The sequence below is a fragment of the Delphinapterus leucas genome, chromosome 9 (genome assembly GCF_059928025.1).
Source record: "Delphinapterus leucas isolate spDelLeu-1000000601 "Yukka" chromosome 9, BTC_Dleu_Yukka2, whole genome shotgun sequence".
In the NCBI taxonomy this organism is placed as follows: domain Eukaryota; kingdom Metazoa; phylum Chordata; class Mammalia; order Artiodactyla; family Monodontidae; genus Delphinapterus; species Delphinapterus leucas.
This window is the reverse complement of record NC_143137.1, coordinates 103,026,379-103,053,115: the sequence shown is the minus strand read 5'-3', so window position 1 is coordinate 103,053,115 and position 26,737 is coordinate 103,026,379. Positions and strand designations below refer to the sequence as shown.

Here is a 26,737-nt window from a genome sequence, read left to right as displayed (position 1 = left end):
GCGGGACATGGCAAGAGGCTAGCAGGGCCTGCCCAGAGTGGGTCTATTGCCCAGAGGCTGGGCTCTGGGTTTGAGGCCAGGGTCACTGGCAAAAATCCAGTCTCATGGCCGCTTAGGTCCTGAGCCCATCAACGAGGCACAGGGGAACAGGCCGCAGCAAAATGACCAGGGGTGCCTGTGTCTCAGGCACATGTCAGAAGCCCGGTCATCGGGACGACGGCACCAAATTAGAGAGTTGGTCACGTCCTCACAAAACCTAAATGTCACCGGGGCCAGGCAGCTGCCCCAGCCTGCAGGGGGTCTGAGTATGTGACCGGGGGAGAGAGGGAGCTATGCCGATTGGAGGGACATGCCTTCTCCAAAGGCGTCCAACTTGGAAAACTGTTTAAAACACACTGCTACTTGGAACACCTTGACCTGGAGAGAGGGATTTCAGAGGCTGCAGCTTGACAGTTATCCTCGCTGCATGGGATGTCGTGAGCGGCTATCTGGACAGGTGCGGACGGGCCATCTCAAAAAGCGGTGCCTTCTGGTTAGGTTCTGACCACAGAAACTTGTGTTTTTCTTAACTCCAACCTCAGCATCTTTGACCTCTATCTTGGAGGTCATCTGACTTGAGAATCTAGAGCCTCCTGCATCCAGGTCATACGGGAGCAGGTTTTTCTGTGTGCTTCTCACTTGGCAGGTAAGTCAACCAGCCCCCTGGGGGACCTGGAACACAGCCTGGATATCTTTAAAGTTCCCTGTCAGTGCTTATTTTTAAAACGCACGTGAAATTTGCATGCTACCTTTAATGTAGAACTATTGTTCACTATGTGTAAGTTAAATGAACGTTCAGATGCACCAGCTTTCTCCTGACTTGCCTAGCGCTGGGGTGGAACCTTGCATCCCCAGAGGCACGTGCAGTCTTGTTAGCGGCAAGTGGAGCCGCAGGATGGCTTCCAGGATACACGCTGGGACCTGGCCAGCCCTCGTGTCCAGGCCGCGCATCTCCCCTTCTCAATCCGGGTTCCAGCAGCAGTACACCTCCGCCTTCTCGCACAAACTGGTCCTTTTGCAAATGCTATTTATTTCCTTCTATTTGCTGGGATGTCCTCCTCCCAGTGTCTCATGAAAGCTAAGTGTTCAATATGTATTTTGCTCAATGAATAAATGATCATTTTCATTTTTTTAGTCTATCGGGATCCCACAAAAGGAGACTGCCTCTCGGGAGGATGGGTTTAGCACCAAATCCAAAACCATAACAGCACCTTTTCACAGGATAAGCAAGGAGTTGATAATCTATGGTCTGCCCCTTAACCAGGCTATTTCCTCACAGGAAAGACTCTTATAAAGAAACTTAGTAACTGGAGGCTGTTGATGAAAATTAAGGGATTTTTAAGGCAGTGAAAATACTCTGCATGATACTATAATGGTGGATACATGTCACGATACATCTGTTCAGACCCAGAGAATGTAAAACACCGTGACTGAACCCTGATGTAAGCCATGGACTTTGGGTGATGATGACGTGTCAGTGTAGGTTCATCAATTAGAACAGAGGTACCACTCTGGCGGGGGATGTGGATAACGGGGCAGGTTGGCTGTATATAGGGGCAGGGGATATATGGGAAATATTGCTGCTTTCCTCTCAATTTTGCTGTGAACTTAAAACTGCTCTGAAAAATAAAGTCTTTTAAAAAACAGTATCCTTTAAGTGAAAATGTAAATCAAGTTAAACCAAGCCTATTATTTGGAGAATGGTCCTCTTCTGGCAGCAACCCCAGCATCAAAACCGCCCTTTCCAGCTTCACCCCCTTCACACACTGGTGCTGGAGAAGAACCAGCTTCCTTCAGGCCCTGGAGCCACGAGCTCACAGGGAGCAGGGTTCAGACCACGGGGCCTTGCTGAAGCTGCAAGCCAACCACACACCTGCTTTCTCTGTAGGGAGCGTGGCCAGCACCTTGATGGGCAGGTGATGGAGGACAGACCAGGGTTGGGCTCGCTCACCCCTCCCCTCCCCTTCATCTCGGAACAGGTGAACTCTCTCCAGAAGGGATTCGGAGGACAATACCTGTGCCATGGGAGTCCTGTGTTGTTTTACAAGGCCGGGAACCTGCAAATCCATGCACGGTTGTAAACTTGGCTATTATAAATGGGGTCTGACAGCCCACAGAGGCAGGACTGAACATTGAGAGAGATTTCCTCTATCCTGTGAGGGAAATGCTTGCCTTCTCCTGTCCTGGGCCGCTCGGGCTTGCATGCCAACTGGACGTGAGTTAATTTACCACATCAGAATGACACGGACCCAAATCTCGATTGCTTGACGCCATTTATGAAGCTCCCTTTTGGCAAAGGGCATTTTCTCTTCAAAGACCTTCTCTTTACTTGTCCCCCAGTTAAAGTGATGGGACCAGCGGCCTCCTTGCAGTGGCCCTGAGCAGTGCTGGTAGCACCCTTCCTAAAAGGGCACCGGAGCATCTTCCTTAAGAAAGTTCCAGAACACCCGTTCCCATGTCTCATCTAAGAACATACTGAGACTTTTACTTATGTTTCTAAATCCAAAGGAAACTTTAAAAAAAGAGAGAAAGAAAAATCACTGTCATATGCAGAATGGAATCATCACACTCCAAGTACTAATGTGTTTTCCTTGTGGGAATCTTTCATGTTTGGAAAGGTAGTTACGGTGCTGACTGTAAATTATAAACGACTTGCTTATCCTGCGGAAAGGTGGACATGTTCTCTGATAAAATGGAAGAGAGAAACCACACTGATAAACGATTAGTAGATCTGGTTTCAGCAAGGGTCAGGAATGTGACTTGGGCCCACTCTTGTATTATTAAAGAGTAGGACACATAAAACCAATTCCCAAAGCAAGAAGCTGCAGCGTCAGCAAGTTGCAAGCCGCTAAGGGAGCCCACAGGTTGCTGCAGGAAACCCTTGGGGAAGGGATGAGTATTTACTACTTAGAAAAGAGAAAAGTATTTTAATACTTAATCTCTACACCTGAACCTATTCTCACAGCCGCATTGCAAAATGGCACAGTGATAACTTCTACTCTGAAAGAAAAAGAAAATTAAAGATAAAATTGGAAGAATGTGTTCAGTTTGAAAACATTTTTCGAAATAATATTTTTAATTTACAAGTGGGCATTCTATCTCTCCTCATGCACTTGTAAGATCGGACCTGTGTACTATTTAAGACATGACCCATGAGTCCATTTTCTTAAAAGATATGTAACTAGACAAAGAAGCCACGGTTTCACAGGTGTATACTTAGCCACAAACTCAAGCTGTACACATGAAAAATGGACAGTTTTTATATGTTAATCACACTTCACTAAAGTGTTTTTTTATAAATGTAACTAGAAATTGGGCCAAAAATATAAGAATGGTGAGTCAACTGTAATACAGTCACTAATAAAATTACACTCGTCTATTAAAGTAGTTTGTAAACCTATGCTAATATGGCCTGCTTCTCAAGTTAAAGTTAAGTGCGAAAAGCGTATTTAGAACAAAGATCCCTCTGTAAAACAAGAAACACAGACACTTTAGAAACCTGAATATCTCTTGCGTGAACCCTGCCCACAGGAGCTACTGCCTTCTGTGGGTGCTAGGCCACAGGGATCAAGGTAAGTCCTAACTTTGGGGTCCAGAGCCTTCTGCTGGTGGGGTGGTGGCCACAGGGAGAAGCCCCACAGAGGAGCACACCCTGGTGCACCCTGCTGGTAACACTCTGGAAAGCTGCTTGGCACCCCTTTTAGAGTTGAAGACGTTGTATCCTAGGTACATATCAATGCCTGGAGAAACATTCCTTAACTTTTTGTACACACAGCCCATAAAATAATTTTAAAAACTTATGTAGCCCTTTGCCAGTAAATTGTCACCTGGAATTTTCCTTATAAAATTTAATAGTTGCAAAGGATGTAATATCAGGTAGAATCAGAATACTAAGATTTTAACATAAAACTGTTGTATCGCTATTTTCAATGTACCCACAAGAATAAAAACACCCAGAGTGATGTGATTTCCACCATTATCCATTTTTAAAAGACTCGGGCAAACGGTTTTTTAAGATTTAAATATTTCATATCATTTCTTACCTTCCTTGGCTTCCTAGAAATACGACTCCCATTCACTCCTGCCTCAGAATTATACAAAACTATTTTTATGCTTGAATGTTTTTATAATTGATCACTGTATCATATTCTGCACAATAAAATGTCTAAACATGTAAATGGAATTGTTTTCTGTGGTGTTGTTAAAACTTTTTATTATGGATTGAGTTACTAACCGTAGTGCGGAATTGCTCAAACAGTATAATTACGATCTATTTTGATAAGTATCAAACATCAAGTTAGAAATTCTACCGGTAATAACACCCTTCATACTTTTAGTGGAGTATTACCAATGCTTCTGTCCTGCCTCTTACGGCTGGGAAGGGACGGGAAGAAGAACCAGCATGTGAGCTCGGCCACAGGTACCTTCGCAGGCAGATCAGCTCCAAATGAGGGTGCGGGTGGGAATCGAGGGTCTGGAAATTGATTCCCATCAGTGTCAACTCCACGGGTCGGATTTTATTCCTTAATCTAAACCTGCATTGTTTCCATTCGGAAGATGGATAACTGACGGTACTCATACTTCCGAGAGTCAGTCCGTAAGTGGACCCGAGGATGGTCACTCGGGGGGCTGCCCCCGGGCTGTGCAACTTCAGGGCCAAGGATGCCGGCCCCACCTGTGGTGGTGGTCACCTACTCGGAGGTGCTTATGGGCCTGAGAGCCCCCTTCCTTCTGAGCCCACCTCTAACAGGAGTGAGCTGCAGTCCTAAGGATGAGGGTGCGCGTGGTGGCCCAGCTGGCACGCAGCCGGGCCGCCTGCGACACTGCAGGTTGTCTCTAGGCCCAGATTTACACCCCGAGGCCCTGGTGCAGCCCAACGCGGGAGGATGCGCCCACTCCTCAGGTCTCGGTGGATCTGCAAACTGGACGACAGAGCCCTCCTCGCCGCACCCAGGCCCTTACCTCCCGTTGACCACACTCTTCTTCTCCAGCCCGCTAGGCAGCACCACGGTCATGGCCACCACCCTGCCGTCCAGCGTCTCCTTCCTGCTGAGCAGGTTCTGCGGGGGGCTGGGGGACGCATCGCGGGAAGGTCTCTGTCCTCTGTGCACGTTGGGGGTGGTGGGCCTCCCGGGAGGGGGCGGAGCACGAGCCTTCATCTTCCTCCTTGAAAGGTGAGAACAGGAAGGACTGAATGAGGTGGCAGCTTCCAACCCAAAGTTAGCAAATCACTTGTCGATGGCCAGCAGCTCCTAAGGACCTTTCCTCCTAATTGTCCAGTCTTATAAGTGCTTAAGGCCTTCTGAGTTGCACAAACTTTTAAAAATCAATATATTACAACAAGGACCTACTGCATAGCACTGGGCACTATATTCAGTATCTTGTAATAACCTAAAATGGAAAAGAATCTGAAAAAGAATATATATATATATATACATATATATATATATATACATATATACACATATACGTGTATGTGTGTGTATAACTGAATCACTTTGCTGTACACCTGAAACATTGTAAATCAACTCTACTTCAATTTAAAAAATCAATATATTAGCACTCTTCAACATAGAGAAAATGGACAACTAAGAAAAGTAGAGGATGCATCATTTTTTTAAATTGAAGTAGAGTTGATTTACAATGTTGTGTTAATTTCTGCTGTACAGCAAAGTGATTCAGTGATATGCATATATACATTCCTTTTTTATATTCTTTCCATTATGGTTTATCACAAGATATTGAATATCGTTCCCTGTGCTATGCAGTAGGACCTTGCTGTTGATCTATTCTATATATAAAAGCTTGCATCTGCTAATCCCAAACTCCCACTCCATCCCTCCCCCACCCCCTCCCCCTCGGCAACCGCCAGTCTATGGCCTATGGAGGACGCATTTTTGAAAGTAAGTGTTCCTGGAAAGAAACAGCCTAAAATGTGTTCCCCTCCTGGGAGTGGGCTGGGGCAGCAGAGTTTGCTTGGACCAGTCCTTTCTGAACCATTGACTGGGTTACAAATCCCAGCTAATTAAGGGGTCTGCATTGCTCTAGCTGAAAGCGCTGGATCCACAACCAGCTGAGGATCTGGCATCCATGGGTCCACGGTATTGAGGATGTGACAGGACTACATCAGGAGGTACTAAATTAGCCAGAAAATCCGCCAGACCAACACCCACAGACACGGGGGCTGTGGACGGAGGTGGCAGTTTAGTGGCAGGGGCTACAAGTGATGGTATTTTAACACGACACCTGCTCCCCCTCTGTTTTCACCTTATTTCTGACTGTGCTTTGAATTCTCAATTCACCTTGTAGATTTCTAAACACCTGTCAATAAATCACCCACTCTGACAAACATTTTTAGAAATTCTTGTCTCCTCCACATTATTCAGGGGAGGCAACGGACCTTACTTTGTGTAGGTGTTTTATTTTATATTTAGGTACATAGGTGTTTTATGTACAAGTATATATATATGTATATGTATGTGCGTGTGCATATGATGTGTATGTTTATGTGTGTGTATATACATGCACACGTTTATTTATATGTTTCTTACTTATATATAAGAATCTTATTTGACAGAGGCCCTGGGCATTATATAACAAGAACTGGCATTTACTCAGCATCAGGACCTATGCTAATAATACGCTTAGGAAGTTCACTTCATTGAACATATTTTGCAGTTGAGAACACTGAGTGTCAGTAAGATCCTAGCTCCCCCGAAGCCCGGAGCAGGGATGCGGAACAGGTGTGTCTGGCTCCCAGGGCCTTGCCCCTCCCCACCTCGCTGTGCTCCGGCCTGCCCTCTTCCAGAGCGAGGAGCCACAGAGAGGCCACGTGAGCCCTCAACGTTGAACTTCTCCTGCAGAGCAATGTGCTGGGGCACTCTGGCCCAAAGCATCAGACATCAGAATTCCATTTCTAGGAATTTATCCTAAAGAAACAATCCCACAGGAATGCATTGTGGGAGGTTCAAAGATACTCAGTACAACGCAATTTATAATGGCAAACGTATGTAAGATATTCTAACCACAGGTCAAAAAGAGAGAATTTCAATAAATGATGGTACTAAAACAATGTTATACCAGTACTGGTTAAATATACTTTTTAAAAGCAATTTTTATTTTATATTTGACTATAGTTGATTTACAATGCTGTATTGGTTTCAGGTATACAGCAAAGTGTTTCAGTTATACATATATATATATATATATATTATTTTTCAAATTCTTTTCCCATTTAGGTTATTAAGAAGAATCAATATTGTCAGAATGATTATACTACCCAAGGCAACCTACAGATTCAATGCAATCCCTAACAAATTACTAATGGCATTTTTCACAGAACTAGAACAAATAATTTTAAAATTTGTATGGAGACACAAAAGACCCCAAATAGCCAAAGCAATCTTGAGAAAGAAAAACAGAGCTGGAGGAATCAGGTTCTCTGACCTCAGACTATACTACAAAGCTCAGTAATCAAAACAGTATGGTACTGGCACAAAAAAACAGAAATATAGACCAATGGATCAGGATAGAAAGCCCAGAAATAAACCCACACACCTATGGTCAATTAATCTACAACAAAGGAGGCAAGACTATACAATGGAGAAAAGACAGTCTCTTCAATAAATGGTGCTGGCAAAACTGGACAGCTACATGTAAAAGAATAAATATATTTTAAATGTATATAAGTTGATGTTCCAAAATGCTCAATACAGACATTTTAAGAAAACAAACTTTGAAATATTATTTGTTTTGAGAAATACCATTTATAAGAGAAGCATGCATTATAGCAATAGATCACAAAATAGTCTAGAAAGACAAGGCAAAGAATTAGTAACAACGATCTCTGGGTGATGGGTACCATGACATTTGTTTTGCTATTTTCAATTCTATGCACTTCCCAATTTTTTCTATAATATCACCTCTCTATGCATTAGTTGTAAAATGAAAGAGGTCATTTAAAGTGGGGAAAAACAGCAAATAGGGTTAAGATGAGGCCTCAAACCATCACTGTTCACTTCACTGGCCAAAACAAGACTTAGGAATGACACCTGGGTTTCATCCTCTACCCCGATAAGTAGACATAAATTAATTCTCTTTTTCTCTTATTAAAAACCTTATACCTACATCATATTTTTTATAATTTTTATGCTTTATTATTATTCATTATATATTTTTCCTTTAAACTTATAGAAATAAAGATGAAGTAGGAAACATATATTGCACTGGTCTAAGGACTGTGTAGTATTAATTCATTTATTCCTCACAATAACACTGTGAGGAGGTACTGCCATTCCTGTTTTATAGATAAGGAGTCTGGGCACACCTTTCTCAGATTACAGACAATTTGTTTCCAGAGCCTGAAGTTTTAACCAGTGCATCCTTCAACCTCTATTAGGAAGACCAGATATCGGCCCATTATACAGATGGAAAAGTCAAGGCAGAGAGATTGGTTATGTGTTCCTTCATTAATCAACCATAGGTCTCGGCTAGAAGCCCAGTCTCTGAGCAGTCCACCTGCCATTAGCATTACCTCCCAGAAGCACTTTCAGGAAAAAATCATTTTTAGGAAATAAATATACTTCCCAAGTAAACTACATTTGATTTCTGGGTACTAATAAAGCTGGCTTTACAATGGAATATTACTCAGCCATAAAAAAGAATGAAATAATGCCATTTGCAGCAACATGGATGAACCTAGAGATTATCATACTGAGTGAAGTAAGTCAGACAGAGACAAATACCATATGATATCACTTCTATGTGGAATCTAAAATATGATGCAAATGAACTTATCTATGAAACAGAAACAGACTGACAGACAGAGAACAGTCTTGTGGTTACCAAAGGGGAAAGGTGAGGGGGAGGGGTAAATTAGGAGGTTGGGATTAACATATACACACTAATATATATAAATAAACAACAAGGATTTACTGTATAGCACAGGGAACTATACTCAGTACTCTGCAATAACCTAAATGAGAAAAGAATCTGAAAAAGAATAGATATATGTATATATATAACTGAATCACTTTGCTGTACACCTGAAACTAACACAAGATTGTAAATCAACTATATCCCAATAAAAAAAGAAAAAAAGCTGGCTTGAAGGCTTGAACTCCTTCAGAACACGCTGAATAGAAAAGGAGGCATTTGTTCATTCAGCCAGCACTGCGATGGGGGCAAAAGAAGCAGAAGAAATGTCTACTGCCCCAGATTTTTCCAAATAAATGCTGTCCCCACCACCCAGAGTCAGCTTTAGGACACTGTTTCCATCCCCACCTCCTCCGCATGTCTACTGCTGCACCCCCAAGCCCTCATCACTAACGTCTGAGACCAAGACCCTCCCTGCAGCCACACAGAAACCAAGGTGCTCCCTGCGGGCTGCACGGATGCCCAGGAGGGCTTCTGTGGGTCCAGTGCGGTGTCATGTGCACATGTGTGAGTGCATATGTGTGCATGTGTCAGTTGGCCAACACTGAAAAAACTAGAATGTTTCACAAGAACACAATGAATTTCTGGCTTTTTTTGAAATAATTAAAAATCAAAGATCTAATTGGGCTCTGAACACCTTCACAGCAAAACCCAGCTGTGTGTGGCCATCTGGACCCGTAGACTCCGGGCCATCACACACCTGTCCCCTGTGCATCTGTCACAACATCCAAACCACAGCAGTGCTTGAAAATCAGGGCTCTCCACGGACCCTCAGTCCTGGCCCCTCTTGGATCTCCCCCACTTGGCTGGTAACAGGACACTGGTCCCTGATCCTGGAAGCACGAAAGTCCCCCCTTGCCTTTGCCTCACCATCTGCCTTGGAGGTTTTGATCCCTTGAAGACACAGCTCGAAACCATGTCTCCTGAGAATGCTCCAGGTGCTTCTGGCCTCCAGATACACACGGCTGAGCTCAGGGGTCTCTACCTGCATGCAGAAGCACCTGGGAAACTTAAAAAGTGTTTACCTGCCACCACGAACCAATCAAATCTGAGTCTCTGAGAGCTGGTTTATGTTAACGATCACATCGCTTTAGAACAGAGGCTCCTGTCTTAACATGGAAATGGCATATGGTTTTAGCTGTGATTTTGTATCATTTGATAAAAGCAACTGATAGAAAAACATACAGTTAATATATATGTTCATAACTTCATGAATCTGTTTTTATTTCACAGAATAACATTTGCAGATTTTCAGAAGTGCACGTGGAAAATTTCACACCAAAAGTGACTGCCTGGGGTGCAGATGGATTTGTGGACCTGAAACCAAGCAGGACCCTGTGGGGCTCCTGGGCACGGAAGCCTTGTTTTTAGGGGACAGGCTCCAGCCTCCATGCCCTTCCCTGAGTTCCAAAGGGCAGGTTCAAACAGTTGCTAATCAGGGAAGGGAGGGGATGCAGAGACGAGGGACAGCAGTCAAGAAACAACAGTGTAGGCTTGGGGCAGGGTCCTGGGTCCCCCTCAAGGGATACACAGAACAATATCTTTAAGCTCTTTATAGAACTAAACCCCCCCCCAAAATGGAAGATATTAGCATTCTTCATTCCAGAGAAGATCTCATCAAGAGACCACCTGAGACCAGATTAAAGTAACCAGAGAAGCCCATTAGGAAGAGCCGGCCTGAGGCCAGTTTAAGGAATGCAGGCCCCACACACACCCTGATCTTGATCAGCAACCCCCGCCCTTGAACTGTCACTATAAAACTCCTCACCAAATCCCCTCGGGTTGGGACACACAGTTCTGAGGGGTACCAGCCTGCTGTGTCCCCCTGTGCCTGGCAAAGCAATAAATCTATTCTTTTCTACTTCACCCAAAACTCTGTCTCTAAGATTTGATTCGGCACCAGTCCATAGAGGCTGAATTTTCAGCATCAGACCTGCTTCAGAAGCTTCGTGTGTGTCCGCGAATGTACAGACCCCAGGGTGGGAAAGCTGCCTGTTGCCAGCCTAAGATCCTGGACGCAGAGGTCCCACCCCCACTGTGATTAATCTCTTTATGAGGCAAACAAGAACCTCATTTCTTCCACTATTAGTTAATATCTCCAGAAGGCAGCAGGTGCTGTACTAGGGCTGTCTGTACGCTCAATATTTAGCACACTGCTCTTCATATTTGTAGGTTCTTAAAAATGCTCATTGATATTGATGTTGGCAACAGTGACATTGTATCAGTTTCAGCCTACAAGGAACTCAGCAGACTTATAAAATCTTGAGACAACAATGAAATTGAAGAACTCTGCATGGACCGCAGTGGTGGGGTGTCCACCAACAGAGGAGGCTGTGAGCAACCCTGAGGATGTGCAGACTTTGGAGATGAGGGAGCGAAAAACGTGTATGGGCGGGGGAGGAAAAAATACTGTAACGCATATCATAGAAGGAGATGTCAAACGGCATCGATGGGCTGACTATACTGCCAGACAGTGTACCAGAGTGCTGTGGTTTTTCCAAATATGCTTTGTCTCTTACTCAACCTTAAAAAAGAATGAAATCATGCCATTTGCAGCTACATGGATGGACCTAAAGATGATCATGCTAAGTGAAGTAAGTCAGACAGAGAAAGACAAACGTCATATCACTTACATGTGGAATCTGAAAAAAGAAAAAAGATACAAATGAACTTATTTCCAAAACAGAAAGAGACTCACAGACATAGAAAACAAACTTATGGTTACCAATGAAGAAAGGGTGAGAGGGATAAACTAGGAGTTTGGGATTAACGTACACACACTGCTATATATAAAATAGATAACCGACAAGGACCTACTGTATAGCACAGAGAACTAAACTTAATATTTTGTAATAACCTATCTATAAGGGAAAAGAATCTGAAAAAGAATATATATATGTGTGTGTTTGTGTGTGTATATATATATATGAAACTGAATCACTATACTGTACACCGGAAACTAACATGATATTGTATATCAACTATACTTCAACAGCAATAAATAAATAAATAAATAAATACTTTGTCTCATCTGACCCTCATAGTCTAAAGGATAAGATCTCCAGCTCTCATTTTACAGTTGGGGGAACTGTGCACAGGTGGGTTCTAAATAAACAGGTATCCCACAGATACTTGGGGAGTGCCTAAATTACTTTTTTCAAGGTCACCAAGAAAGAGGTCGGGACCAGGGGATGGTTTTGTGTCTGTTTTGTCTGGAGGAGGGGCCCAGCTACTGCGGGAAGAAGTTCCCAGGTGGGACGCCGCTGAGGACCTGGCTGACCCTGTAGCCAGTGGGGTCCCTGAGGCCTTGGGAGGGGAAGTCAGGAGTTAGGTGAGGGAGGCAGCGTCCGGGGAAATAGTTGGAGAAGCAAGCCTGGAGAGGCAGCAGGTACAGCCCCAGGTCCACAGCATGAGGGCTGAAGTGGAGGACAGGTGGGGTGGAGAGAGGATGCCCGGACACAGACGCCGTGAGGGAGAGGATGGGCTGGGGTCGTGGGGAGGCCACTGCACGTCACCCAGACTCCTGCAGGAGGCTCCACAAAGCCCCACAGAGGATGCATCCTGGGGGTCGGCCAGCGATCGGCTTCCCATGGATGGGGTTCAAGATGACAGTGACGCCCCCGGTGTAAGTGGGGTGAGTACGGGCAGAGGGAAAGGAGCGACTGAAGACCTCTCTCAGAACACTCTGGGGTCCTCACGCTCAGACCAGGCACCTCCGTGGTCCCAGCCACTGAAAAGCCCGGGAAGCAGTGTTAGTACGTGCAATCTGCAGGGTGACAGGGCTGTAGATTTAGGATGGGGCTCCCAGGAGGGACAAGGGCACTGAGAACTCAGTTGTGGCCTGAACCTGGGTGCCTCCTGGTCTCAGGTGGACAGGCCAATCCCCATCCTCCGTTTCCCCTCAGTCCAGTGTGACTGGCCCTCACACCTGGACAAGGGGCTGACTTGGCTCTGAGGCCACACCTGGCCACAGCAGAAAAGAGCATCTCTTAGGTGGTCCTGTGTGTTCACCTGTGTTGTCTCAGGGGAGTTTCCTTCCTGGACCTCAGTTTCCAGGTCGGTGAAACTGGGGGCTTCCAGTTCTAATAGACTAAGTCACAGAAAAATATAAACCCAAACTACCACCATTATATCAGATTAAATTAAGCTGCAGTCAGGACTGGGGTGGCCACGATCAAAAAAATCAGAAAATGACAAATGATGGCGAAGACATGGAGAAATTAGCACCCTTGCGCACTGCTGGGGGGAATGTGAATTGGTGCGGCCACTACGGAAAACAGTACGGAGGGGCCTCAAAAAATTAAAAATAGAACCACCATGCGACCCAGCAATTCCACTCCTGGGTATATACCCAAAGAATTGAAAGTAAAGACTCAAAAAGATACTTGTACACCCACGTCCAGAGCAGCATTATTCACAATAGACAAAAGGTGGAAACAACCAGAGTCTATCAACAGATGAAAGGATAAACAAAATATGGCCCCATACACACTGTGGAATATTTTTCAGCCTTAGAAAGGAAGCAAGTTCAGACACCTGCCATAAGATGGATGAACCTTGAGGACATTAAGCCAAGTGAACAAGCCAGTCACAGGAGGACCCCTATTGCCTGATTCCACTTATAGGAGTTTCGGAGGGCAGCCAAGTTCATACGGGGGCAGGAAATAGAAGGGTGGTTACCGGCGGCTGGGGGAGGGGGGAGACGGGTAGTTTCGTTTGATGGGTTTAACAGAGTTTTTGTTTAACAGAGTTCCGGTTCGCTGAATGGTTCCAGATGAAGAAAAGTTCTGGAGATGGTGGCACAACAATGTGAATGCGCTTAACATCACCGAATTGTATGCTTCAACATGGCTCAGAAATGGTACATTTTACGTCATGTGATTTTATCACTATTTAATCATTGCCTCCCAATAAAATTAAGTTTTCATCCTAATAAAATTAGACTTCATCCTAATGAAATCGTTTCATCCTAGTAATGGGATCAGCTGGTACTGTGAGTCTTCCTGCCAGGGCTCGCTCCTTCTTTGGGGCCCCTCAGCCTCTGTCCCACCACCCACGAGAAGCTTCTCTGGCTGGGGGGCAAGGCGGAAGATGCAGGACCTGACGGGGGTGGAGGCTCATGGGCCCCTTAGAGGAAAGGGAAGGAAGGCGTGAGGCTGCATCCGACCAGGGCAGGGAGCCCTGAAGGGAGCAGGGCCCGAGGGCAGCGAGGCATCTCTGCTGCGCCCCCCATCCTCCTGCACCCCAGGAGCATCACAACACCTCAGGCTGTGTGTTCAAGGGTGTAACCGTGGGCCAGTTCAAGAGCAGAAGATGCCCAGGTGCACGGACCCCCCAGGCCCCTCCGCTTATGAGCAGCATCTCCACATGACATGGTCGCAGCGGCACTGGCCTCCTTTGCCCGGAGGGACCACTTCGGACCACCTTCACTCGGTCCAGGGCAGCCGAGGTGCTGACCTTGGAAGGTCTGTGCGGGTGTTGGGCGTTTGGGGTCACCTGAGTCTGGGAGCGCGTGGCTGTCAAAGGACCAGGTTTCTGCCCCAGTCTGAGGACCCACCGGGCAGGGACCCACGGCCTGGCCCCTCCTGGGCACACCCCGGGAGGCTCTTCAGGGCATGAGCTGCTGAGCAAGCCACTCACCTGCCCTCTGCTCCCTCCAGGAAAGCAGCTGGGAGTGCCCGGGCAGGAAGGACTTAGCAGATGAAAACAATAAAAATAAAAACATTCCTGGCATCTCAAAGGTAATCCATCTTAAAACCATCACGTAAAAACATTTCTGGCATTTCAAACAGCATCAGTCAGAGCTCCAAACGGTTTTATCTTAAAACCATCACATAGTTCTGACCCAAATGTCAGGGCCATGTCTGCTAGTTACCACATCAGCGGGGGCGCTGCCAGACGGCTTTTTCCGCCCAGAGCCCTTCGGTGTGAATCAGGAGGCGGAGACGCTGCCCCAACGAAAGGCAGCCGATCCAAGACGGTGTGGGCTGTGCGTCTGACACCGTCTGGGCTCAGCGAGTGCAAATCCCGGGGCCGAGTCCAGGCGGCTGAATGAAAACCGACCTCCAGGCCATGGCTGGCACCCAGCCAAGCTGGAGGGGCCCGGGCAGGCAAGGCTGCAGCCTGAGAAGAGAATGTCCACACAGCTCTCTACTTCCCTGAGCACAGTCCAAAGGGCGCTCTGCTCTCTAGTGTGACTATCCATGGATGCCGAGGCTGGTGCCCATTCCGCCGAATGAGAAGATTGCAGGATCCCCGCCCATTTACCATGCTGGCAGCCCGGGCAGGAAGCGGGGTGAACAGCGTCTCCTGAAAGGGAATTTCAAAGTTCAAAGAAATTTGAAGCCCGCCCAAATTCCAAAGAAAAACCAGACCAGGCTACTCGTGGTTCTGATCCGCCGGTGAAGCAAGCTCTGGCTCGGTGGGTCTGTTGGCGCTGCAAGCGGAAGGGGTCACCGTTCTCTTCTAAGAGTCTTCCCGAGCAGAAGTTTGCTTCCTCTCCGAAGAGTCAGAAAATTGGACACGAGCTGCCCTGGTTCTCAGGGTCAGGTCACTTCCAGGGTCACCTGGATTCTCCTCCAGCTCTTGGACACGAGGTCTCTGCTCATCCCCAGGGAGGGAGCAGCCCCAAGGCTGCCAGGCACTTCCGCTGAGAGGCAGTGCAGGAGGCCTGGGGTTCTGGGCAAATGGCCCCGGCCGGCCCGCCAGCCTCCCGAATCTGACTCTGAATTGAGTCACCTCCTTGGGAGTCGTGGGTGCAGCAAAGAATTCAGTGATCTGGGAATCACTGGTTTGGAGGAAGCATCAGAGAAAGGCGGGCAGGAATGACAGGCTTTTAATCATACCATCACAAACATTATCTTTCACACCTAAAGACTTAACTTCTCCTATGAGCAATGCCACGCGTGTCTAGGAAGACAGTCATCCACTAAACAAATATGTGGTGGCCCCATCACATCCCAGGACCATCCTAAGATTGATGATCACAGCTGTAAGTCACCCTCCACAGGATCATGGTCCCCAAGGCTGGGCAACAGCTCACGTGACACAGGAAGAAGGATGGTACAGCCACGAGGGCACGGAAGGCAAGAGTGCTCCGCAGGGACTGGTAAGGGCTCTTGATTTAGGCTGAGTTCACAAAGTTGCAGGAGATGATGTGTGAGTGGTGACATGAACAATCAGATGGAGGTGTGGTAAGGACAAGCGTGGGCCTGAGGCTGTCCCCAGCAAGGATGGTCATTCTGGCGGCACCAAGGTGGGAAGGGGCTTGGGATGTGGGCACATTTCAGGAAGGCTGGCATGTGGTGAGGCAGGGGGATGAGCACAGACTGGGTTAGGGAGGGACGCTGGGCGTGCGGAGGGGGAGACTTCGGGCATTTCCTATGAACGCTGAAGAACAAAACAGGCTCTTCTCGCAAGGCACATGATTCACACGTGCACACGCACCCACACGTGCACACATGTACACACACACATACACAGCTCTGGAAGGCAAGTTCACAAACAAGTGCAAATTTAAGGCAGCTGACCATCAGACCCAAAGGAGAAATCCCACCCTCATGAGAAACAAGAGAGGGGCAGGGGTTAGACAGAATCAGGGGCAGAAAGATCTACGCAAGCAGGACTGCGGGAAGGTCGGAGACGTTCTGAGAACGGCTCCACCTGGGCGAGGATTCCGTGTGCCTGGCGTCAGCACCCTGGCCGAGATGAAGACTAGGGTGCTGGCCTCCCTGGTGGAAACGCACCTAAAGGGTGAGGTGTGCAGACAGCCCCAGGGGACACACACTCCCCTACATCCCACCCTAAAGGGAAGGCCGTCCCGTCCCCAGCGGTCTCCGGTGGGGTCTGAGGGTGGACACTTTATTTCCCTTTGAGACCATATGTCTGTGAGCCGGGCCGGCGGGGGGTGAAGGTGAGGACATGCAGGCAGGTGTGGGCAGGGGCAGCCTGTGCATCCGTGATCGCGAGGACCTCAGGGTCTACACCTGCAGCTAGCTACCCACGCAGCGAGGACTCAGCACATGCTCAGCATGAAAGGGAACCGAGTCAAGTGCTTCTGCCCGGCTTTCTGGCAGAAGAAACCTGATTTCGTGGCACTGACAGTGCTGGTTTCAGAGCTGCCCGCTCGCGTACACAGCAGCCTAGGAAGTGTGAACGCATAAGCCAAGGCTTTTCCAATGAAGGCACTAAACACTCACAAGGGACGGGCCTAGCAAACACTCCGGGATCTGCCCAGGAGGCCGGGGTTTTGTGGTCTCGCTGTTGTGAGGCTTGAACTAGGTAACATACATAAGATGACTGGCCCAGGACCCGGTGAGGGGCAGGTGCCCCCAAGAGGTCACGTGTCCGTACAGGCTCTCACGCCCCAAAGAGGGTATCTGACTGATGAAGAAATCTGCAACGGACTTAGTACTGTGCTAAGTTCATTTCTAGCCGGAAGGCACACAACGGCTGCACAGAAACGAGACGAGGGCAGAATGTGCTTGAGGATGCCTGTTTATTTCTTCTTAAACAGACCCTTCACAGATTTTTGAGATAATTATTGAATTTTTAAGTAAAACTTTTGTGCAAGAAAATTTGTCTCTATAACACTTTTTTAAAAAAACTAAAGTATACCAATCCCTGAAGATCTACAAAGGGATTCATTGGCAGCCCAAAGTGCAGAATATTTTTTTTTGACACGTGCAATCATTTCAATTTTTTTAAAATTAGTAGTAGCCTACATGAGGTCATCTGCATTCTACTCACTGCCACACTGCTCCCCACCAGGGCCGGGTGGGGCCGGGGACATGCCAGCAACAGAGAATGAAGGACTTCTGTCCCCTGTACCATGAGGGGTAAGGGACCAAGCCCTGCATCGCTTAAGTACAAACTAGCTTTTTCTTTGTTGTCTGAGAACGACATGAAGACCCTGGCCTTTTAATTAGCTGTGTGCACTGTTCAACAGGCAATGAGGACGATTTCATGTAACCGCTTTTTAGTTTCATGTTTGGATGCATTATGAAATGTACCCATCAGATTAATGGCATCTGTTTAAGTTATTTGCATTAAAAATAAAAGCAATGAGTCAGACAAAGGCAAATACCATGTGATATCACTTATACGTGGAATCTAAAAAAAGGCTACAAATGAACTTATCTACAAAATAGAAACAGAGTTACAGATGTAGAAAACAAACTTATGGTTACCAGGGTGCAGGAGGGGGGAGGGATAAATTGGGAGACTGGGATTGACATATACACACCACTATATATAAAGTAGATAAACAGCAAGGACCTACTGTACAGCCCAGGGAACTCTACTCAATACTCCGTAATGGCCTATATGGGAAAAGAATCTGAAAAAAGACTGGATATATGCATATGTGTAACTGATTCACTTTGCTGTACACCTGAAACTAACACAGCATTGTAAATCAACCATACTCCAAGGAAAATTTTAAATAAATAAATAAATGAAAGCAATCATGAAGATGGTGTCTATGTAAAGGATGGTCATCCTCTTAAAGTCAGAAGACTGATGTGCACGATAAGAAGCCGAAATACAAAGGTTTAACTTTTCACATTTAAATGGAATGTTGGCGGTTTCAGCTGGATTTCAGCCACAGAATGGGAGTGAGAGCCGTGATTCAGAGCGAGGGCTACAGGGCAAGAAGCCTGGTTCCAAGCCTGTCTCCTCAGCATCCCATGTCCCGCAGCGCCTGTCCCTGTCCCGGGGGTGTCCCTGGCGCTGCTCCTTCCTCTGCGTGACCCCTGTCAGCCTCACCCACTCAGGAACCGGATTTAGGGGCGGGACCTGGGTCACACCCGGGAAAGAGCCTTGAAGGGGGTCAGCATGAGGGAAGCGATGGACTGCTTCTCTTTTGTAAACCTATTCACCCAGTAGGTGGAGTTTCCCTTCTGCAAGGTATATTCTACAGTTTTCTCAGGAAATTCAGTGAAAGTTTAAACACATCAAGTGCCTGTGTTGGCGGAGCCCAGGTGAGCTCTGGGCAGCAGCAAGAAGAAGGGCCTTCCGCTGCTACCGACAACATCCTTCTGTTTATCCTTTCATGGGTCAGGAGATTCCAGGAGAAAGTGGAACAAAGACATCAGACCCCAAAGATAGGCTAATAGGGTTGTTAGAAATGAGGGGAAAACATACCGTGGAGGCAACAAGGGCAGGAAAGAGTGGTCTTCACAATGGTCCTCAATACCTGAAGCAACAGGGCACAGAGCAAGGGCGTGTCCCCCCTGCCACCCCGGCCAGGGGCAAGGGACAGAGACACCACTGCTAACAAGACCCGCCTTCTGGCTGGGACACAAAGAGAGCAGTTCCAGAAAGTTTGGGGTGGTCTGGGATAGAATCCCAATTGGACAAAATCCCCCTCCACATGATTCCCATGGGCCCCTTCCCACCCCTCACCCTTTCTCCCTCTGCTAGATTCTACACTCAAGCCATCATTTAAATCACAGATCGCAGTAGCTACCACATCCTCGCTTACATCCCCCCAGCGCTGCGGCGCAAGCACACCCAACCTTGTCTGTCCCAGTCTCCTTGGTCCCCCCACGCCTCCTCCTTTGCTACCTTGAATCAGCAAGCTCTCCCTCGTCGAGGGCTTCACACACTCTGTTCCCTGCCGGAAATGCTGTCGCCTCTCCTCCTGACTCACCCTGGAAGGCGCGCTCCTCAGAAAGTTCTCTCCCCCATCCCAACTGCGACCCCGTAGAATGTTCTCCAGCGGAGCGTCCGGCCAGTGTCTCTCACAGCGCTTCTCCCAGTCGGCACTCACAGGACTTGGACCAGACCATGTAGGACCAGCCACGACTCTAGACTCTAACCCCACGACTCTCTTGGTCCCAGCAGAGAAGGCAACTCAGAGACTACTTGCTGTACACGTGAGTCAGCTCCCCTCTGCTGTGATTCAGCTGCGTGTCACTGCCCAGTTATGCGAGCATCTAAGAGAAGGTGGACGTCCCAAAACACAGGCCAACACCCGGGGACAGCACGGCACTGCGGAGGGTGGGCAGGATGGGTGCGAGGGGGTAGTGAGCCCTCCCCAACCTCCAGTAACAGCTCCCACGCCTCTGAGCCCAGCAGTAACCGGGGTTTTTAGCTCTCAGTTTCTGGACGTACAAGCCAGCCAAGTCCCAAGCACTTGGCATACATACGTTCAGTCCTCACAACAAGGGCACATGCAGGGTTACTCTCCCCACTGTACAGACGGGAAGACTGAGGATCCGACAGGCAAGGGACTCTCTCGGGTTCACACTGCCACGGGTCCTCCTGAGCCACTACGCGCCCCCGGCCCTCTCCCTAGTTATTTCCTGAAAACAAAAAACCCCAGGGTATCCAGCAGCCAATGCCGAACCGTCCAGGCTCTGTGCCATGTGCTAGAGGGTGGGCATCCTGCAGGGGCCACTGAGTTGAGGGGGTGGGTCGGGAGGCCCCCGCTGGGAAAGGTTCCTGGCACAGTCTGCTGTGATGTGGGGTCCGGACCAGCCTTGTCTAATAGAGCCCCCGAGGATGTCCTTCAGTGCTGAGGACACGCGAATCACAGGCTGTGTTCAACATCCTCATGGAACAGAGGACGAGGCAGAGTCCCGGAGAGATGGGCAGACTGGCTCACGGCAGGAAGGTTCCAGGTCAGTCCTCAGGGCTCTCCGAGCCTTTAGGATCAGGATCTGATGAGGGCACGAGGCACCAAGACACCTTCACGTATGTGCACGCGATTTCTGCAGACCACTGTGAGTCATGGGGACCCCAGGCTCGAACCCCGGTGATGCCTTCTCTCAGGGTTCAGTAAGTACCTCGCATCACCAGGGTACTATTCCTTCCTAGACAAGAATCCCTTCTAATAAAGGAGGAATGAGGCCAGTCCCTCTGATGCTTTCCCTACCATGTTTGCCTTTAAAAACAAAACTTAGGACAAGGGAAACAGTCAACGACAGATCCAGATACATGTACCCGTGGAATTCTCAAATTAAGAGGCCATCTTCAAGCGGCAGCCTGAAGGAGAAACACTGCATCAAGAGAGGAACACCAGAGTCCCAGTAAACCAGGGGGAAATGGGCTTCCCATAAAAACACTGCTTTTCAGGGCAACGGAGAGACACCGTCCTTTGGAATTCTGCCCCAGAACACCCTTTCATAGCTGCAAAGCACCTGCCAGCCCCGTGATACACTCTGCTGTATGCGGATCTGGCGAACATATTGCCAGTGGTGTGTCCTACAGCAGACGACTCTGTCTGGGCAAGTACTGCCACTTGTCAGCCTCAGTTTCCCCAGGAGCCAAACGGAGAATGATTTCAGGGTTTATTATGGGGTTCACGTGAGGATTAGACAAGATGACTCAGGAAGTTTCTTGCAGGGCACTCAGTGACTATCGCTGTTAAAACGGCTTTTACTGTTATTAGCAGGTTTACTCTTTGGGACAGAAAAACAAGCCTCTTGCCTCTAACAAGGGCAGAGGAGAAGCTGACTCTCTAGGTGCCCAATGAAAGCTCATTTGTGCAGCAACCACATTCAAAACCAACCAAGAACCCCTACTCACAAGAGACTTTCACCGTCGTGACCTGGGGTTGGGAGAAGCTTTCAGTAACCCAAAATGAAACGATTAGCTTTCTTGATGGGGTTCTCAAAGACACAATAGCAAAAGCTATCCATAACACTCAGCAAACTTGACACGCGGGCCCGTGTACATGGGAACATGGCTATCTCAGTGCACATCAAGTACATATTCAAAGAGCAGCATTTGAGAGCTGAATCCCACAGCGGTTACCCAACCCCCAGTAAGTTAAGAAAGAGCCCGTGGGTGTGGATCACTTAGCCGGCGGCCAGGACTCCACGATGAAGCTGCGCAGAGCAACTCACACCCCAAGAATCAGATAAAACCAAGAGTTACTGCATTGCTAAATGTTATAGAAAAAGGATCTCTCCTTCCAAAAAATAGTCTGTACCAGTTTACTGAGGTTTGAACATTCTTATCAAATGAAAGGAAACAGATCCGAGGAGAAAACTTACTGGTTCCCAAACCACCTGGCGATGTGTGCACACATCCCAAGCTGTGCTGGCCCCTCCTGGAGGCTTTGCTTTGCCCCTTTACAAGGAGCAGGGGGCACCTTATCTCACGGCCAGCGCGGTCCCAACAGCTCAAGGCAAGAGCCCGTCCCTGGAGCTTCCCCGGATGGGAGCGCAGAGGAGAAGCAGAGCTGTGAGGACATGCAGAGGCCTCTGATCCAACCAGCCTGTGACTTATTCATAAAGGTGCCACCCAATGCAGGGCTTCCTCCCAAGTAAGCCCGCGGTGCCACGCCTGCCAGCTAAAACGGTGCTCCTGAGTCCCCCGCCAGGAGCAAAATCAATTTGCCTTGGCTCACCTGGTCCAAGGCTTGAACCTTCTAATCCAGAAAACAAACTGAAAAGGACTGAACGATCTGGGAGGAAGAGCAGAGCTGTGTCTTCAGCAAGGATGCCTGGCAGCTACCCGCTTCTTTCTGACAAAGCACGCCCACCACCTTCTCGGAGTTGCCGGCATGGACATCGCAGGTGTCCACTTCGGGGAGAAGTGTAATTATTCTTTGAGACACAAGTCAGACCTTCACCGTGGCTCACCAACCTTGTGCAACCAAGCATTTGTTGACTCTGCCTAAAGCAAGCCTTGCCATGTCCCAGGCACGATTCAGCACCTTCTTTGGATGAAGAGTCTTTCTTTTTCTTTTCTTCCCCCCAAAAGATATGTCATCAGAAGCTCGCTGTGTTCCTGCAGCCACACTCCATGTGGTAGTGAGGCTTCTCAGGCTTGAAGGCCATATTCAGTTTCTACCAAATATCACTGTCCCAGGATCACAAACGAGCTGCCAAACAGATAAGGTGGCAGACGCGCCACGAGGCCGCAGCGCCCAAGGGTCCCAGTGAGGGGGCAGTGGGCTTGGATGGAGGGATCTGGCTGCCAGGACAACACCCTCCCGCTTCGGGACCCCACAGTCAGCTCTGCCTGAGCTGCAAAGTCACCTGAGCTTCCTGCCTCCAGCCAGCAGCCCCCATTGTTCTGGTCGACTTCCTTCCCCGCAAGGGGAGGCACAGCCAGTGCAGCACAGCCCCAAGGAAGCAAGGAGTGTGCCGCCCCCAGGAGCCCCCCAGTGAGACGCCAGTGTCCGCCGAGCTTCCGCACTGCAGTGAGGCCACATCCACACCTGCCACCATCTCACACCCACCACCTCCAGAGACTGTTCAAATCTGCTGGCTTCTAGACATTAGAAGCCCGACAAAGAGCCCCTCCAGGCAACACTTTCTCTGCCACCTCTCCTTTTAGGTTAGTGCTTCATTATCTTCTACTGCATTGTCATCTCCTCCCCCTCCTCTCCCCCTCCTCTCCTCTCCTCCCCTCCTCCCCTCCTTCTTCCTCTCCTCCCCCTCCTCTCCTCCTTCTTCCTCCCCTCTCCCTCCTCTCCTCCCCCTCCTCTCCTCCCCCTCCCCCTCCTCTCCTCCTTCTTCTCTCCTCCCCTCCTCTCCCCCTCCTCTCCTCCTTCTTCCTCCCCGCCCCCTCCTCCCCTCCCCCTCCCCCCTCCTCTCCTCCTTCTTCTCTCCTCCCCCTCCTCTCCTCTGCCCCCTCCTCTCCTCCTTCTTCCTCTCCCCCCTCCTCTCCTCCTTCTTCCTCTCCTCCCCTCCTCCCTCCCCCTCCTCCCCTCCCCCTCCTCCCCCCTCCTCTCCCCTCTCCTCTCCTCCTTCTTCCTCTCCCCCCTCCTCTCCTCCTTCTTCCTCTCCTCCCCTCCTCCTTCCCCCTCCTCCCCTCCCCCTCCTCCCCTCCTTCTTCCTCTCCTCCCCCTCCTCTCCTCCCCCTCCTCCCCTCCTTCTTCCTCTTCTCCCCCTCCCCTCCCCCTCCTCTCCTCCTTCTACTCCCCCAAAGGCTGTGCCAAGCTCCCTCTTGGCCAGCCTCAGCCTGTCTCCTCCTGCTGCATCCTTACTCAGGTCACTGTCCTCTCTCGGGGACTCTTACCGTAGACACTAAGGAATCTCCTCCTTCACCTGCCCTGCACACCTTGAGTCCCATCCCCACAGGCTGAGAGGAGCCTTCCTCAAGGACAGCTCCTTCCAACCACCCTCCTGGTGCAAAGCCCTCAGCGGTCCCCACTGCCTGCTGGGTTAACCCCAGACTTCTCCACCTGCGATGCCTCCATCTCAGCACTGTTTCTGCCACGCCCCCAGGTCACCCTCACTGGGCTTACCTGAACCTTGGTGCTCTGCACACAGGCTGAGGTTCCCCACCCAGGCCGTCCCATGCGTGAGTCCCTCACTGGAGAGTGCACGAGTGAGGTTGAGAAGGAGAGTCACAGGACTCAACCATGCCCGTGGCCAGGGTGGGGGTGGGAGCCGAAGGGGTGAGTGGGAGAGAGGACCCCAAAGGAATGACAGGGAGAGGGTGACAGCACCCAGGCTCACATCTCAGCATCACCGCTCACCACGTGACCTTGCACAGGGTATGCAGCGTCCATCTCCTCCTCCAATAACGGGCTCATATAAAGATGCAGTGACTCACTCTCTACAGGCCCGAGCTCAGGGCCTGCTGTCTGCGCCCCCAGCTGGTAACCATCATAGTGCAGGGTGGAATGGGACCCTCCCGATCTCACACCACCACGATGCCTCACACCGGGACGAGGATCCCATCCTCTGGTCCCCCTGCAGGTCCTGGCACAGAGGAAATCCCACCTGCTGCCCATCCCCCCTCCACAGAGAAGAGAGATGTCACCAGGAAACGAAGGGTCTCTATCGCCAGCGTGGCAGGCTAGTGGGACATCACTGCGCCCTACCCACTCCCCACCATCTGGCATTTGGCTACCCCGCCTCAAACCACAGAGCCACACACAGGGCTGGGCTGGGGGCCGACACGCGTGGAGCTGCAGGATTGCAGACCTGGGGCTGCCTGGGAGCGCTGGGATGCGTGTCCCTGGGGCTGGGGAAGTTCAGGAACCAAAAATGATGCCTGTTTGCTGCCTCACGAGATTGGGAGGGAGGCTGGCCGGAGCTGCCAGGTCAGCAGGTGACAGAGAGGGTCAATGATGGGCAATCTGCCGGCCCACTGGTCGGAGCCTACGGACTGGACTCCCAGTTCCTGAGGCAGGTGGATGCTGCAGGGCTCGACCCCCCAGAGGCCTGGGAGGAACCTGGACGTGGAGGCTGCCCACCAGGGCTGAGGCTGAAAAGGCTGCGGGGCCCACGAAGCAGGAGCTGAAGGGCCAAAGTTCCTGGACACTCACAGATGAACCCCACAGGAGGACAGGGCAGCAGGGTGCCTGCTGCACCCAAGGGTGCACTGACCGGGCAGCAAGGGAAGAGCACAGAGCACCCAGGAGGGACAAGTGCCGGCTTCTTCCTCTACTGTCTGCCCCGCACCCAGGCCATGGGGCAGCACCCAGGGGCCCGAAGAGGAGCCTGACAGTGGACGGGGCAGCGGCCTCCCCAGTGGTGCCATGGTGAGTGGGGAGGCCAGGGTGAGGGGCTACGGAACTGCATTTCTTAACATCTGACAAATGAGACCGTTCTGGTGGGTGACAAGACTAGAGGCTATGGGACCTGCCCGAGACATAGTCCAGGAGGAGAGGATGGCAGAGGCCTGACACGCACTGACTGATGGATTCCAAACGATGTCCATGGGTCCGACCTGTTCCACAAACGGGCTGCACACCCTCATCCTCATCATCGTTTTTTTTTTTTTTGCGGTATGCGGGCCTCTCACTGCTGTGGCCTCTCCTGTTGCGGAGCACAGGCTCCGGACGTGCAGGCTCAGCGGCCATGGCTCACGGGCCCAGCCGCTCTGCGGCACGTGGGATCCTCCCGGACCGGGGCACCCGTGTTTCCTGCATCGGCAGGCGGACTCTCAACCACTGCGCCACCAGGGAAGCCCCATCATCGTTTTCTTCGTACAAAAATGGGAATGGGCCAAAAATGAGAAGGAAGGAGAGCAGTAAAAAAAATGAAAGAAAGTAAAGGACCGTCATGAAGACCTATTTTCTTCCTGGAGAGCAGAATTTGGAATTTGCCAACACCCACCTGAATGTGGTTCTGGAAGGATCGGAGAGGAGCCATACTGAGGGTCTGGACAGCTGAGCCCAGCAGCAACCCGGCACCACCCAGCGTGTCCCTGAGGTCTGGTAGCACGGCTATTCTTATTTCCCAAAGGATAAAACCAGCAGAGATTTTTATGACTTTCTCCTACATATTTATTAAATTTCTTCCTGGGCTGTCTGGCCATTATAAGCCATATCCCGTGAAACTACCAGGTAGGCTGCGTGCAAGTTCAGTGATCAAGGTGATACGTAACAGGTAATTACAGAGATGATCAGGATAAATTATACAACACATCACTATGGAAACGGCAAATAGTCTATGACACAAGAGCTATCTGAGAATATAAATACAAACAGCAATTCTGTTACTGGATATGCAGGATAAACGATGACAAACATTAATTAAAACAAAACTCTTGGGCTTCCCTGGTGGCGCAGTGGTTGAGAGTCCGCCTGCCGATGCAGGGGACACGGGTTCGTGCCCCGGTCTGGGAAGATCCCACATGCCGCGGAGCGGCTGGGCCCGTGAGCCATGGCCACTGAGCCTGCGCGTCCGGAGCCTGTGCTCCCCAACGGGAGGGGCCACAACAGTGAGAGGCCCGCGTACCACAAAAAACAAAAAAACTCTTTATGGTTTAAGCACATTTGGGGGTTACAACAGACATCTAATTATCTGTCGTGACAGAAAACCCCTTGGTTTCACACCAGCCTCCAAAAGCA

At 49.6% G+C, this 26,737-nt stretch overlaps 1 protein-coding gene across 15 annotated transcripts in view; it reads right to left on the bottom strand.

The window, feature by feature from the left end:
- COBL (cordon-bleu WH2 repeat protein) overlaps nucleotides 1-26,737 on the bottom strand; it is a 259,723-nt gene that overhangs the window by 167,818 nt on the left and 65,168 nt on the right. For 10 of the 15 annotated variants that reach the window (XM_089917916.1, XM_089917920.1, XM_022593180.3 and 7 more), the window contains exon 2: nucleotides 5,002-5,205. The exons of 1 other annotated variant lie outside the window; for it this stretch is intronic. In XM_089917916.1, coding sequence (XP_089774042.1) covers nucleotides 5,002-5,205 — 204 coding nt within the window. Of the gene's footprint in view, nucleotides 1-5,001; nucleotides 5,206-14,613; nucleotides 19,595-19,624; nucleotides 20,275-21,974; nucleotides 22,310-22,330; nucleotides 23,267-26,737 lie in introns of those variants that run through there. 4 more of the 15 variants (XM_089917918.1, XM_030761493.2, XM_089917917.1 and 1 more) reach the window with 4 other exon arrangements.